Source organism: Oryx dammah, unplaced genomic scaffold, assembly GCF_014754425.2.
Source record: "Oryx dammah isolate SB20612 unplaced genomic scaffold, SCBI_Odam_1.1 HiC_scaffold_4, whole genome shotgun sequence".
Classification (NCBI taxonomy): Eukaryota; Metazoa; Chordata; class Mammalia; order Artiodactyla; family Bovidae; genus Oryx; species Oryx dammah.
Window position 1 is genome coordinate 89,977,318 of NW_024070188.1, and position 16,749 is coordinate 89,994,066.

At 45.2% G+C, this 16,749-nt stretch overlaps 1 protein-coding gene across 2 annotated transcripts in view; it reads right to left on the minus strand.

Annotated features, from left to right (window-relative positions):
- WDR27 (WD repeat domain 27) overlaps positions 1-16,749 on the minus strand; it is a 143,991-nt gene that overhangs the window by 63,247 nt on the left and 63,995 nt on the right. For both annotated transcript variants that reach the window (XM_040239201.1, XM_040239200.1), the window contains one exon: positions 16,324-16,422. In XM_040239201.1, the coding sequence (XP_040095135.1) occupies positions 16,324-16,422 (99 nt within the window). The remainder of the gene's footprint in view (positions 1-16,323; positions 16,423-16,749) is intronic.

Sequence of the window (16,749 nt, forward strand, 5' to 3'; positions counted from 1 at the left end):
ACTGAAACCAAGCACCAACCAAGGGCCAACAAGTTCCAGAGCAAGACATACCATGCAAATTCTCCAGCAACACAGGAACACACCCCTGAGCTTCAATATACAGGCAGCTCAAAGTTACTCCAAAACCACTGATGTCTCATAACCCATTACTGGTCACTTCATTGCACTCCAGAGGGAAGAAATCCAGCTCCACCCACCAGAACTCCAACACAAGCCTCCCTAACCAGGAAACCTTGACAAGCCACTGATACAACCCCACCCACAGTGAGGAAACTCCATAATAAAGAGAACTCCACAAATTCCCAGAATATAGAAAGGCCACCCCAAACGCAGCAATATAACCAAGATGAAGAGACAGAGGGATAATCAGCAGGAAAAGGAACAGGAGAAAAACCCACCAAACCAAACAAGAGAGGAAGAGATAGGGAGTCTACCTGAGAAAGAATTCCAAATATTGATAGTGAAAATGATCCAAAACCTTGAAATCAAAATGGAATCACAGATAAATAGCCTAGAGACAAGGATTGAGAAGATGCAAGAAAGGTTTAACAAGGACCTAGAAGAAATAAAAAAGAGTCAATATATAATGAATAACGCAATAAATGAGATCAAAAACACTCTGGACGGAACAAATAGAATAACGGAGGCAGAAGATAGGATTAGTGAAATAGAAGATAGAATGGTAGAAATAAATGAATCAGAGAGGAAAAAAGAAAAACAAATTAAAAGAAATGAGGACAACCTCAGAGACCTCCAGGACAATATGAAACGCTCCAACATTCGAATTATAGGAGTCCCAGAAGAAGAAGACAAAAAGAAAGACCATGAGAAAATCCTTGAGGAGATAATAGTTGAAAACTTCCCTTGAAGGAAATAATCACCCAAGTCCAAGAAACCCAGAGAGTTCCAAATAGGATAAACCCAAGGCGAAACACCCCAAGACACATATTAATCAAATTAACAAAAATCAAACACAAACAACAAATATTAAAAGCAGCAAGGGAAAAACAACAAATAACACACAAGGGGATTCCCATAAGGATAACTGCAGATCTTTCAATAGAAACTCTTCAGGCCAGGAGGGAATGGCAAGACATACTTAAAGTGATGAAAGAAAATAACCTACAGCCCAGATTACTGTACCCAGCAAGGATCTCATTCAAATATGAAGGAGAAATCAAAAGCTTTACAGACAAGCAAAAGCTGAGAGAATTCAGCACCACCACACCAGCTCTCCAACAAATGCTAAAGGATATTCTCTAGATAGGAAACACAAAAAGGGCATATAAACCCGAACCCAAAACAGTAAAGGAAATGGCAACGGGATCATACTTATCAATAATTACCTTAAATGTAAATGGGTTGAATGCCCCAACCAAAAGGCAAAGACTGGATGAATGGATACAAAAACAAGATCCCTATATATGCTCTCCACAAGAGACCCACCTCAAAACAAGGGACACATACAGACTGAAAGTGAAGGGCTGGAAAAAGATATTCCATGCAAATAGAGACCAAAAGAAAGCAGGAGTAGCAATACTCATATCAGATAAAATAGACTTTAAAACAAAGGCTGTGAAAATAGACAAAGAAGGCCACTACATAATGATCAAAGGATCAATCCAAGAAGAAGATATAAAAATTATAAATATATATGCACCCAACATAGGAGCACCGCAATATGTAAGACAAATGCTAACAAGTATGAAAGAGGAAATTAACAGTAACACAACAATGGTGGGAGACTTTAATACCCGACTCACACCTATGGACAGATCAACTAAACAGAAATTAACAAAGAAACGCAAACTTTAAATGATACAATAGACCAGTTAGACCTAATTGATATCTATAGGACATTTCACCCCCAAACAATGAATTTCACCTTTTTCTCAAGTGCGCACGGAACCTTCTCCAGGATAGATCACATCCTGGGCCATAAATCTAACCTTGATAAATTTAAAAAAAAATCGAAATCATTCCAAGCATCTTTTCTGACCATAATGCATTAAGATTAGATCTCAATTACAGGAGAAAAACTATTAAAAATTCCAACATATGGAGGCTGAACAACACGCTTCTGAATAACCAACACATCACAGAAGAAATCAAAAAAGAAATCAAAATATGCATAGAAATGAATGAAAATGAAAACACAACAACCCAAAAACCTGTGGGACACTATGAAAGCAATACTAAGAGGAAAGTTCATAGCAATACAGGCATACCTCAAGAAACAAGAAAAAAGTCAAATAAATAACCTAACTCTACACCTAAAGCAACTAGAAAAGGAAGAAATGGAGAACCCCAGAGTTAGTAGAAGGAAAGAAATCTTAAATTTAGGGCAGAAATAAATGCAAAAGAAACAAAAGAGACCATAGCAAAAATCAACAAAGCCAAAAGCTGGTTCTTTAAAAGGATAAATAAAACTGACAAACCATTAGCCAGACTCATCAAGAAACAAAGGGAGAAAAATCAAATCAATAAAATTAGAAATGAAAATGGAGAGATCACAACAGACAACATGGAAATAAAAAGGATCATAAGAAACTACTATCAGCAATTATATGCCAATAAAATGGACAACATGGAAGAAATGGACAAATTCTTAGAAAAGTACAACTTTCCAAAACTGAACCAGGAAGAAATAGAAAATCTTAACAGACCCATCACAAGCACGGAAACTGAAATTGTAATCAGAAATCTTCCAGAAAACAAAAGCCCAGGTCCAGATGGCTTCACAGCTGATTTCTACCAAAAATTTAGAGAAGAGCTAACACCTATTCTACTCAAACTCTTCCAGAAAATTGTAGAGGAAGGTAAACTTCCAAACTCATTCTATGAGGCCACCATCACCCTAATACCAAAACCTGACAAAGATGCCACAAAGAAGAAAACTACAGGCCAATATCACTGATGAACATAGATGCAAAAAACCTCAACAAAATTCTAGCAATCAGAATCCAACAACACATTAAAAAGATCATACACCATGACCAAGTGGGCTTTATCCCAGGGATGCAAGGATTATTCAATATCTGCAAATCAATCAATGTAATTCACCACATTAACAAATTGAAAAATAAAAGCCATATGATTATCTCAATAGATGCAGAGAAGGCCTTTGACAAAATTCAACATCCATTTATGATAAAAACTCTCCAGAAAGCAGGAATAGAAGGAACATACCTCAACATAATAAAAGCTATATATGACAAACCCACAGCAAACATTATCCTCAATGGTGAAAAATTGAAAGCATTTCCCCTAAAGTCAGGAACAAGACAAGGGTGCCCACTTTCACCGCTAGTATTCAACATAGTTTTGGAAGTTTTGGCCACAGCAGTCAGAACAGAAAAAGAAATAAAAGGAATCCAAATTGGAAAAGAAGTAAAACTCTCACTGTTTGCAGATGACATGATCCTCTACATAGAAAACCCTAAAGACTCCACCAGAAAAACACTAGAGCTAATCAATGAATATAGTAAAGTTGCAGGATATAAAGTCAACACACAGAAATCCCTTGCATTCCTATACACTAATAATGAGAAAGTAGAAAAAGAAATCAAGGAAACGATTCCATTCACCATTGCAATGAAAATAATAAAATACTTAGGAATATATCTACCTAAAGAAACTAAAGACCTATATATAGAAAACTATAAAATATTGATGAAAGAAATCAAAGAGGACACTAATAGATGGAGAAATATACCATGTTCATGGATTGGAAGAATCAATATAATGAAAATGAGTATACTACCCAAAGCAATCTACAGATTCAATGCAATCCCTATCAAGCTACCAGTGGTATTTTTCACAGAACTAGAACAAATAATTTCAAGATTTGTATGGAAATACAAAAAACCTCGAATAGCCAAAGCAATCTTGAGAAAGAAGAATGGAACTGGAGGAATCAACTTGCCTGACTTCAGGCTCTACTACAAAGCCACAGTCATCAAGACAGTATGGTATTGGCACAAAGACAGAAATATAGATCAATGGAACAAAATAGAAAGCCCAGAAATAAATCCACACACCTATGGACACCTTATCTTCGACAAAGGAGGCAAGAATATACAATGGAGTAAAGACAATCTCTTTAACAAGTGGTGCTGGGAAAACTGGTCAACCACTTGTAAAAGAATGAAACTAGATCACTTTCTAATACCACACACAAAAATAAACTCAAAATGGATTAAAGATCTAAACATAAGACCAAAAACTATAAAACTCCTAGAGGAGAACATAGGCAAAACACTCTCTGACATAAATCACAGCAGGATCCTCTATGATCCACCTCCTAGAATACTGGAAATAAAAGCAAAAATAAACAAATGGGACCTAATTAAAATTAAAAGCTTCTGCACAACAAAGGAAATTATAAGCAAGATGAAAAGACAGCCTTCGGAATGGGAGAAAATAATAGCAAATGAAGCAACTGACAAACAACTTATCTCAAAAATATACAAGCAACTCCTGCAGCTCAATTCCAGAAAAATAAACGACCCAATCAAAGAATGGGCCAAAGAACTAAATAGACATTTCTCCAAAGAAGACATACGGATGGCTAACAAACACATGAAAAGATGCTCAACATCACTCATTATCAGAGAAATGCAAATCAAGACCACAATGAGGTACCATTTCACACCAGTCAGAATGGCTGTGATCCAAAAGTCTGCAAGCAATAAATGCTGGAGAGGGTGTGGAGAGAAGGGAATCCTCTTACACTGTTGGTGGGAATGCAAACTAGTACAGCCACTATGGAGAACAGTGGGGAGATTCCTTAAAAAATTGCAAACAGAACTGCCATATGACCCAGCAATCCCACTGCTGGGCATATACACCGAGGAAACCAGAATTGAAAGAGACACATGGACCCCAATGTTCAATGCAGCACTGTTTATAATAGCCAGGACATGGAAACAACCTAGATGTCCATCAGCAGATGAATGGATAAGAAAGCTGTGGTACATAGACACAATGGAATATTACTCAGCCATTAAAAAGGATACATTTGAATCAGTTCTAATGAGATGGGTGAAACTGGAGCCCATTCAGAGTGAAGTAAGGCAGAAAGAAAAACACCAATACAGTATACTAACACATATATATGGAATTTAGAAAGATGGTAATGATAACCCTGTATGCGAGACAACAAAAGAGACACAGATGTACAGAATGGACTTTTGGACTCTGAGGGAGAGGGAGAGGGTGGGATGATTTGGGAGAATGGCACTGAAACATGTATACCATCAGGTAAGAAACGAATCACCAGTCTATGTTCGATACAGGATACAGGATGCTTGGAGCTGGTGCACACGGATGATCCAGAGAGATGATATGGGGAGGGAGGTGGGAGGGGGGGTTCAGGATTGGGAACTCATGTACACGCGTGGTGGATTCATGTCAATGTATGGCAAAACCAATACAGTATTGTAAAGTAAAATAAAGTAAAAATAAAAATTAAAAAATAAAAGTTAAAATGCAAACTGTGAAAATAATGAAACTTATTTCCCAAGTTCACAGGCTGCCTTGACTTTCTGATCCTGACAGCAGGAGGGCTGCTGCTGCTGCTGCTAAGTCGCTTCAGTCATGTCTGACTCTACGCGGCCCTATAGACGGCAGCCCACCAGGCTCCTCTGTCCCTGGGATTCTCCAGGCAAGAACACTGGAGTGGGTTGCCATTTCCTTCTCCAATGCATGAAAGTGAAAAGTGAAAGTGAAGTCGCTCAGTCATGTCTGACTCTTAGCGACCCCATGGACTGTAGCCTACCAGGCTCCTCTGTCCATGGGATTCAGGGAGCTTTGAAAGGAAGGGTCAGCATTTCCGGGGCTTCTCAGAAAAGCCAGATGGGCACCCAAAGTGCATCTACAGGACACAAGTTAACCTTCCCGACCGGAGGGCAGCGTCCCTCGTGAGGACTGTGCTCACTGCATCACCCTTTGGGGGTGACGTGCCCCCTGTCCTGTGAAGCCTGCGGGCTCCACAGCAGGTGCCTGACACCCACACGGCAGGCGGCGGCCGCCTCTCCGGCTCAGGCCATGCCACCCACAGCAAGGGCACAGCTGTCAGACGCCGTCCAGGCAGCCGCAGGCCTGAGCTCCCATCTGACTGCAGCACGAGGGCTCGGCTGGAGCCCACCTGGCTGGTGCAAGGCCCTGACCAGACTCTCTCAGCTTCTGGAAAGTTCTCTGGCCCTTTCCTCCAGCCTGTTGTCACTTGGCTTTGGCCAGTGTGCTAGCCTGGCTTGGGCACTGCTGCTATCCTGTGAACTCTTGAAATAGTTCCAGTAAATGAATAGATCCACCTGGGGTCACTTAAATCAGCAGCACGAGGCCACTGCTCAGAGCTGAGGCTGCGGACACAGAGGCGCCCATCAGGCGGGAGGACACGCACTGTCCACCGCTGTCCATGCCCACGGACGAGCTCAGAGCCTCTTGAGTCACAGGAGAGTCCCCACTTCCACCTCAAACCTGGCAGGTCTGGGTGCTTCCTGACTAAAGTCAGACACAGGAAGCGGCTGTCGAAATACACACTCAAAAAAAAAAACAACAAAAAACCAACCAGAAAGAGAGCCATTCTCTGGGATGCTGCTTTGCCGGAAGGCACGATCCTGCAGTCACTACAGTTAGAAAAATTCCAGCCAATGTGTCAGCCGGGTTCACTGTGCCCTCTGAGGTTTCAGAAGACTGAGGTCTGGTTGACGGACCCTCACGTTACTTCAGTTGCTACTTTTGGACTTACATACCTTGCCCGCCGGCCGCTGAGAACTGACAGCGAAACGCAAGGCGTGACGTTAGTTCCATTTTACGTGTCTTTGCTTGGACTTTCAGCCCAACTGCTAAATGCAGAGCCTAACTTTCTTTGGTAAAATTTTAAAACAAGATGAAGTTTTATCCTAAATCAATAGTCAAAAGACTGAATGTTAATACTGATTCCCCACAATATTCAAAATTAGAGACACCCTGGGAAACTGACTCTCTATTCCAGGTAAGACAGAATGTTGCCTGCCCTGACCTACGACTTGGTTGATATTTTAAGAGGATCATGAAGTCCCACCTACCAAGAACACCTCCCCCAGACGTCAAGCACCCGTATGTGCGTGGGGACTGCCTTCCTCCCTTACCCCTGCTGCTTCGGAGGCGGACCTGCCCACCACGCGGACGCCAGCAGGGCTGGGAGCACCCGAGGCCCTCTCTCCACCTGGGATCAGCCTAGGAGTTTTGTACACCAGGCAGCAGTTTGTCATTAACTGACTTTGTAAGTCCAATTCTTACTTTTCATTATCAAGTTTCTTCCATGCCTCAGGTTTTGTCTGAGAACCATTATGTATCAGAAGGAAGCCTTTGGTCAGTTACATAACAAAGAAAGAAGCATTTGTGGTGAACACACAATAGCACCACTCACCAAAGCCCTGTTCTTGATTTCTGGAAATCCTCGGGTTCATTCCAAGAGACAGCGGTGAGGCCCTCAACCACTTGCTCTGGGGGCCCCAGAGGAGGACAGGGGTCAAGTCACCCGCAGGCCAGCAGCCCCGGCACCCGCCAAAGCCACGGAGAGCGGGTGTGTGTCCAGCGGACCCAGACCAGACCTTCGCGGTGCTCTTGCCCCCGAAACAGGCTGCTGCGTTCGAACAAAACCAGAGAACTATTCTGACGGTGACCACTGACAACTTTTCCCCGAGGCTGCTGTGACGTTTGAACCGCCAGGAGGGGGACCTCACGCGCCCGCCACGCGCCCGCCACGCGCCCGCCACGCGCCCGCCACGCGCCTGCCACGCGCCCGCCACGCGCCCGCCACGCACACGTCACGCACACGTCACGCACACGTCACGTCCTAGGGGCGGAGCTCCGCCTGGAGGCCCCCCCCCCACTCAGGCGATGAGACAGGTCCACCCGGCCCAGAGAGTGAGCGCGCTGTGACGAGGCCCCGACGGCAAGCCCCAGCCTAGCAGAGTTTACCTCAAACGGCTGTACTGTACCGTGATTACCACACAAGGCACGCGACGTCTGCGCCCAAGGTCCTCACAGAGAAAAGCAGAAACAGCACCCTCACCACGCACTGTCCTGGGACCTTAGATGCCCTCCTGGAGCCAACCAAGTGCCCAGCACAGAGCCTGGCGCTTAACAAGCAGTTGAGGCGGGAGGGCAAATCAGGAGCTTGGGATGAACAAACACACACACGACCTGATGTAAGACGGATGACTCACAAGGACCCGCTGTACTGCACAGGAACTCTGCTCAACACTCCATGCTCACATACATGAGAGAAGAATCTGAAAAAGAATGAAACTATATATCTGTATAACTGAAGGGGTCAGGAACTAAACAGGCTATTGCTGAGGGTGAAAGAGGAGGGTTTAAAAGCTGGCTTGAAACTCAACATTGAAAAAACTAAGATCATGGCATCCAGTCCCATCACTTCATGACATACAGATGGGGGAAAAGTGGAAACAGTGACAGATTTTATTTTCTAGGGCTCCAAAATCATTGCAGACAGTGACTGCAGCCATGAAATTAAAAGATGCTTGCTCCTTGGAAGAAAAACTACGACAAACCTAGACAGCATATTAAAAAGCACAGATGTTACTTTGCAGGCAAAGGTCCATATGGTCTTTCCAGTAGGCATGTATGGATGTGAGAGTTGGACCATAAAGAAGACTAAGCACTAAATAATTGATGCTTTTGAACTGTGGTGTTGGAGAAGACTCTTGAGAGTCCCTTGGACTGCAAGGAGATCAAACCAGTCAATCCTAAGGGAACTCAACCCTGAATATTCATTGGAAGGACTGATTCTGAAGCTCCAATACTTTGGCCACCTGATGAGAAGAACTGACTCATTGGAAAAGACCCTGATGCTAGGAAAAACTGAAGGTGGAAGGAGAAGGGGATGACAGAGGATGAGATGGTTGGATGGCATCACCGACTCAATGGACATGAGTTTGAGCGAACTCCAAGAGATAGTGAAGGACAAGGAAGCCTGGGGTACTACAGTCTCAGTTCAGTTCAGTCACTCAGTCGTGTCTGACTGTTTGTAACCCCATAGACTCTAGCGCGCCAGGCACCTCTGTCCATGGGGATTCTCCAGGCAAGAATACTGGAGTGGGTTGCCATGCCCTCCTCCAGGGGATCTTCCCAACCCAGGGATTGAACCCAGGTCCTCCACATTGCAGGAGGATTCTTTACTGTCTGAGCCACAAGGGAAACCCAAGAATACTGGAGCGGGTAGCCTATCCCTTTCTCCAGGGGATCTTCTTGACCCAGGAATCAAACCAGAGTCTCCTGCATTCCAGGCAGATTCTTTACCAGCTGAACTACCAGGGAAGTTCCAAACCAACTATACTTCAATCATTTTTTTAAAAACAGTTGATAAATATCACTGTTACAAGATTTACAAGCTGGTCCTTGTCCTAACATCTTCCTCCTGCCTCTATCTTCTTTAGAGAGTGGCATCTAAGAAGCAAAATGAAAATGGAGAAATGCTTTCTTTAAAAAAAGGTCATCAGATATTCCATTTGGCGAGTTCAGGAGAAACATCTCAGCCACAATCTGTGTGTTAACACAGTGTGGACACTCAAAACTGGGAGCTCCAATGACAAAATAATATTGAATATGCTTGGTTTTACTGTGAATCTTTAAAAAAGGCCCACAGTGGCCCAGGCAGAGGGGAGGCAGTCAGCATGGACATGAGGCAATTGCTGGGCTCCTTCCCAAGCCCCAGACAGAGCAGGAACCAGGGGAACTGGGAGAGGCTGGGACAGGGCTTCACATGGGCGGGCTCGGATCTGGCCGCTCTGCAGCCCAGGGGCATCTGGAAACATCAGCACCATTGGGGGCTCCCAGCGTCAGTGGGAAGGGACCGGGGATGTGAGTCTGGCTGCGAGTGGACAGTTGTGCATGTTTTGGGACAGTGACCTGAGGAACCGTTCGAATGCATTTTCCTACAGAAACAAGAGGTCCAGGGCAGGAGGTACGGCCCAGCACCCTGACAAGACCATCTCTGTGCGAGGACAGGGCAGGTTTGTATCCCACAGGAGGACAGCTCAGGTTTCTATCTACCAAGAGCATATGAACTTTAGAGTAACAATTAGGAATGAGGAGATGCGTCAGGTTCTCCAGAGAAACAACCAGCAGGACAGATAAGGACACGGTATGATGAGATTTATTCCAGGAGGCGGCCCACGTGGAGACAGAGGCCGAGAGAGCCACAATGGCTGCAGGGGTCACTCAGTCCAGCCTGAGGGCCAGGGGGCTGATGTCCAAGCAGGAGGAGACGGACACCCCGCCCAAGCGAAGGGAAGAGTTCACCCTTCCTTCCACCGCGTGCAGCTCCAGGCCCTCGGCAGTGGGTGAGGCCCCCACGGTGGGAGGGCAGTCCTTCAGCTCACCAGCACAGATGTCCCTCTCCTTGGAGACCCTCCCAGACACGCACAGAGACAGTGCTTCACCAGGCGTCTGGCCTCCCTCACCAGTCACGAGGACATAAAGTTAATTATCACAGAAGCTGTCCTTAAGCTCTTCCTAAATATGTAGTTTTGCTTCTATCACGACTTCTGGAAGTCAGCACAGAAATAAATATGGAATAAAATGGAATCAGCTCAGAATCCCAAATGCCCCCCCCCAACAGTCTCCAACCAAAAATGAAAATTACAACATCACAAACAAGCACCAGCCACAGACATTCGACTGCAAAAATCTGGAAGATATTTTCCTGTAACCACAAGACTAAAGGATATAGATTGAGAAACAAATGGCATAAACACGCACCACCCTCTGAAACAATGCGATTGTACAGGGCAGGACGAGGTCCTGGGCAGCCTGCAGCCCGGTGAGCCGCACGGGCGCCCCAGCTTGGAAACGCAGGACACAGGGCGGCCGCCAGATCCTCAGGGCCATCTCCCCACCAGGACCTCGCTTCCCACGTCAATGTGAGGCTGCAACTCCATCAGTAAATGGGTAGTTTGACAAGGACAAGAGAAGCAAACGGGCCACACTGATCCAGGAGACATCAACATACAAATTACGGGGAGGGGGAGCGGCTCACAGAGAACAAGGCGGCCGTGCAAAGACCAGAAGCACAAATGAACCCAGCCCCTGGAAATCAGTGGGCCTGAGGCCATGGAAAACCCATCCTCAGGATGCGGAGCAAAGAACAGAGGACCGGAAAAGACTCCTTTCTCTTTTCCAGGAAAACAAGGTCAAGGCGGCTGAGAGAGGGAGAGGACTGGACTTCTCAATAGTGCACGTTCCTGAGGAGAACCAGGGCAGGAGGATTTCAGGATTCCTTGTGAACTGATGATCTGCGGTAGCTGACGGGGAATGAACTGTGCTGTTCAACATTCGTGCTTTGATGCTTCATTTAGGATTTCAAGTCTTAACAAAAAGTGAAGCTGAGAGAAAACAACGTTGTTTCATGTCAGGTCCCACATATGCAAAATTGTCTTTGTGGGACATGGCCCCGCACTGTGCTCAGCCACTCAGCTGTGTCCCATCTCTTTGCGACCCCATGGACTGCATTCCACCAGGCTTCTCTGTCCATGGGGATTCTCCAGGCAAGAATACTGGAGTGGGTTGCCATGCCCTCCTCCAGAGGATCTTCCCAACCCAGGAATCGAACCGGGGTCTCCTGCATTGCAGGCGGATTCTTTACCAGCTGAACCACTAGGGAAGCCCGTGGCCCTGTGACTTGGGTGTAAATCCAGGCTGGAGGCAGGCAGGATGCCCCTGCCCAGGGCCGCGGATGCTCACGCAGCAAAGCCTCTTTCTGGCTGGGGAGCAGAAGCTCCGTCATGCTGAGGCCTCTTCCACCAGCACAGACACAGTGAATCTCGGTGCCTCAGAGGAGACACTGACGCAGAAGGACCAGCGACGCAAACAGGGCGGTTGGTGCTGGTCACCACGGCAACGAGGGTCTCGATGCACCATGGTGATTTCGTGCAGAAGAAACTGACCTGGGGCTCGTTTTCATTTGTAAATTTTCATCCATCCTATTAATGTTTAAATTGTAAGACCTAGTTTCCTTAAGCCTTTCAATATCTTATTTATCACATGTAGAACTCGAGTAGATTTGGACCATCACATGCAAAGTGGCCTTCAATTTGTGTTGACTCTGCTCATGACGAACAGATTGAAATCCCTTAGGCAATGATTTAATATAATTTAAATTCTCTTAAAATTATTGATTCATTTCAAATGTAATATATTACATTTCTTTAAATGACAAAAAAAAACCCCCAATGCTCCCAAGTTCTTAATTCTCAAAAATCTAATAACCTAAACTGTATCGATATGATGACTCTCAGCTCAGTCCAGTCGCTTAGTCGTGTCTGACTCTTTATGACCCCATGGGCTGCAGCACGCCAGGCCTCCCTGTCCATCACCAACTCCGGGGGTTCACTTGAACTCCTGTTCATTGAGTCGGTGATGCCATCCAACCATCTCATCCTCTGTCGTCCCCTTCTTCTCCTGCCTTCGATCTTTCTCAGCATCAGGGTCTTTTCTAGTTCTTCACATCAGGTGGCCAAAGTATTGGAGTTTCAGCTTCAGCATCAGTCCTTCCAATGAATATTCAAAGGTGATCTCCTTTAGGATGGACTGGTTTGATCTCCTTGCAGTCCAAGGGACTCTCAAGAGTCTTCTCCAACACCACAGTTCAAAAGCATCAATTCTTTGGTGCTCAGCTTTCTTTATAGTCCAGCTCTCACACCCAGACATGACTACTGGAAAAACCATAGCTTTGACTAGCTGGACCTTTGTTGGCAAAGTAATGTCTCTGCTTTTTATTATGCTATCTAGGTTGGTCATAACTTTTCTTCCAAGGAGCAAGCGTCTTTTAATTTTATGGCTTCAGCCACCATCTGCAGTGATTTTGGAGCCCCCCAAATAAAATGTTGCTATTTCCATTGTTTCCCCATCTATTTCCCATGAAGTGATGGGACCGGATGCTGTGATCTTAGTTTTCTGAATGTTGAGTTTTAAGTCCACTTTTTGACTCTATTCTTTCACTTTTATCAAGAGGCTCTTTAGTTCTTCTTCACTTTCTGCCATAAGTGTGCTGTCATCTGCATGTCTGAGATTATTGATATTTCTTCTCACAATCTTGATTCCAGCTTGTGCTTTATCCACCCCACCATTTCTCATGTTAACTCTGCATATGAGTTAAATAAGCAGGATGACAATATACAGCCTTGATGTATTCCTTTCCCTATTTGGAACCAGTCTGTTGTTCTGTATCCAGTTCTAACTGTTGCTTCTTGAGCTGCATACAGGTTTCTCAGAAGGCAGGTAAGGTAGTTTGGTATTCCCATCTCTTGAAGAATTTTCCATGGTTTGTTATGATGATGACTCTCAAGTCCTCTTAAAAATGAAAATGCTGCTCAAAAACTTAGTGAAATTTTATTTTTCTCAGATAAAAAGTCACAAGTCAAAAGTCAGTTCACATTTCAAATTAGAATCAGATACTTTAGTATAACAAAGTCCTTAAAACATTTACAAACACCTTAGAAAGTGAAGTCGCTCAGTCGTGTCCAGCTCTTTGCGACACCATGGGCTGTAGCCCACCAGGCTTCTCTGTCCATGGGATTTTCCAGGCAATAGTCCTGGAGTGGATTGCCATTTCCTTCTCCAGGGGATCTTCCCAACCCAGGGATCAAACCCGGGTCTCCCACATTGTAGACAGACGCTTTACTGTCTGCGCCACCAGGGAAGTAAACAACAAGCATCTTAAATACCACTTATCTTCTGATTATTCCTCAATTTTTGAAAGTCTACTTAGAGTGCAGGCATATGTACTTATCTCTATATTTAACTGTAATCACTGAAGAAACACTTTCTAATCTATAGTAAGTTGGAGCCGCGTTCCGGGGGAGCCAGCACACGTGTTATCACAGTCAATTTTAACTTAAAAGCTGGAACAATCAGTAAGCAAAAAGACAAAGATATGAAGGACAAAAACAAGCAATTTACAAATGAGAAGAAAAAACCTGAATTGTGACAGCATATGAAATAATGGGTAGCCTAACATTCAGAGAAATTCACATCAAAATAATGGGACACTATTTCTTGATAATGAATTTAACAAGATAATCAAAGTGTTAACAACTGATGCTGGTGGGGAAACCAGCAGCACTTTAAGAAGTGTTTTTCTGTATTTATCAGAATCCTTTCAGAGTTTTACTATTTTACTCAGCACCACTGCTCCTGATAAACCTAGTCACAGAAAACGCTGTGTACACGGAGATGCACGTCAACACGACAACATCGAGAACAATTCAAGTGTCCATGATGAAAGTACCACTAATCTCAAAGCAAAACAAGAATTTTCAGGTTTCCATCCCTTTAGTCCCCCTTCCCCAGACGCCAGCTGGCCCGAGGCAGGGAGGACAGAGGCCACAGCCCCTTGCACACATCCCGTAACTACTCCCGGTTCTTCCTCCGCTGGGTCTAAGCCACACCTGGAGCTGGACCCCACCTGCGTCTTGTCTCTTTGCATAAACAGTCTGAGGTCTTTCATCTTCCTACTCTATTTCTTGGGTAATGCTAGTGACGTAGTTAAGTGCAACCCAGTAAAGGTGGAAAGATCAAAGCAGAATTTTCCATAATAAACCCCACACGGCACAGAAATGGAAAACGGAAAATAAATACCTACTTAATACCCTAAATATCCACTGTCAGTAAGAAAGGGCTTTTATGTTACCTTTCATCTATGCTGTATTTCATTATTTTATAACTGACATCAGGTAAAATGGATGCTGTGATATCAATGTAAGATACCTTTGAAGACATGAAGTAAAGCTGTATTTGTGACTGCTGTGCATTCCAACAAACGTCCCCCACCTCTGTCTTCACGTGCGGCGGCTCTCCTCTGCGGCCCCCTGGCACGTCTCCTCACCTTCCTCCCTGAGGGGCCACAGACCTGCTCCCTGCAGCCCGCACACTCCCTCTCCTGTCTCCTGATCTCTGCTTTGAATACCCTGCACTGTTCTGCTAGAAATCACACTCTTGCTTGGCTGCCATTGCAGCCGGGACAGATTAACTGTGAAGTTCATCTCCAGCTCAACACTGAAGTATCTTAAGACAAACACACCACCTTCTATAGACCCAAAGCTGACCACCCGCCCTCTGGACCACATTGGACCTGGCCACCTGGCTCAGCCATGCATCCTGGCAGAACCATAGCGGGCAGCATCCTCACAGCCCCTCAGGCCTCGGCCACCCTGTGGAGGCTCTGCTCCCGGTGAGCTGGTAGGACCCCCGTCACTGTCAGAGCCCTTTTCCCTGAGCCACACACACTGTTGGAATCATTTCATCAGTACAAGTATAAGCTTCTTCCAAAAGACTCACAAGTCTTATTTTGACACCTGAGCAACATCAATAATGAAAAAGTCTACTCTGGGACCATATCTAGCAACTTATTCCAAGGGACTCAAAACTTTAATTTTTGAAAGGGTATAATATTTCTCTCAATTAAAATTAATTTACAAAGAAAAAAGCTAGCCATGGGATCTGTCTCCTGACTTCCCCCAAAGCTACGCAGTGTCCCTGGAACAAAGCTGGCACCACCCCGGGCGTCCTCGTCTCCTTCCTGACCAGGAGATGTGGAGGCTAGTGCCCACTTTGCTAATCCTCGTGAACGCGCCCTTAAACAAGGTCTGGGCCGCAGGAACATGGCCAGCAGGTCTGCGGAGCCCGCCCGCCGCCCCCCAAGTCCAGCATGGTCTTGGGCCTGAGCAACACCAGGGCCACCGCGGAGCAGCCAGTGTTGACCAGACAACCAGAGACACAAACAGAGGGAGCTCTGGAGCAAAAGACGGGAGCCGTATTGAACACTAGTGAGAACTGGGTATTTGGGAATTCTGATCTCCCTCTGTACTGTAACAACAAGATCATTCACTTTTCTGGGTTGATTTGCAACAGACGTTACTGTATCTTAATCCTTTCTCCTAATTAAGATTCTTTAAATTTTGAGGCTCTCCTTCTCCCTCCAAACTCTTTTCTGGGGAATTTCAAAATCCATCCCTTACTTGCACTGTACTTGCTTTCCTCCTTCCATCTTCCTGTCCACGAAGATCTCCTTATTTTTCTACATTTCCGTCGGAGCAAATGTCCATCGGCACAGAATGACAAATACTTTCATTGTAAAATGAAAACCTCTCCATTTCTCTTCCTCCCTAGTAAAGGTCGATTTTCAAAGTTCATCTCCCTTCACTCAATGAGAACTAGCAGGTAAACTTAAATATGATAAAAGTCTACCCAAACACAGTCTGACAGAGGCAACAGCTATGCCGTGAGACTTGTGTGAAGCAGAGGAAACCGTACCTGAGTGGCAACCGGGCTGAAGGCCACCGCGGTTACCGTGCTGGTGTGTCCTGCGAGTCTGCGGCAGAAAGTGCTGGAGCTGGTTTCGTACACGTACGCCTGGAAGACAGAATGCACAGATGCTGTGTTGCAGATGCGAATAATCTGCAAGGAGTCAAGGAACCGTGCAAGCGGAAGCACGTTCCCAGCTGATTAAGCATCAGAGCCGCACCCGGGGCAGCGGACGACACCCTGCGTAAGCCGCGGAGTGCTGCCGTGAAGCACGCGTTTCTCTTTCCCCTTTGAGACAGTCTGTCATCTTCACAAATTTACATCATCCTGTTTTCTGCCATGAGCCTCCACAAAACCGTGAACAGTTTTAAATATATGCTCATGTGTGAGGATTGATTTTAAGTAAAAGGTTTTCTATTTCAGCCTTCTCTGGAA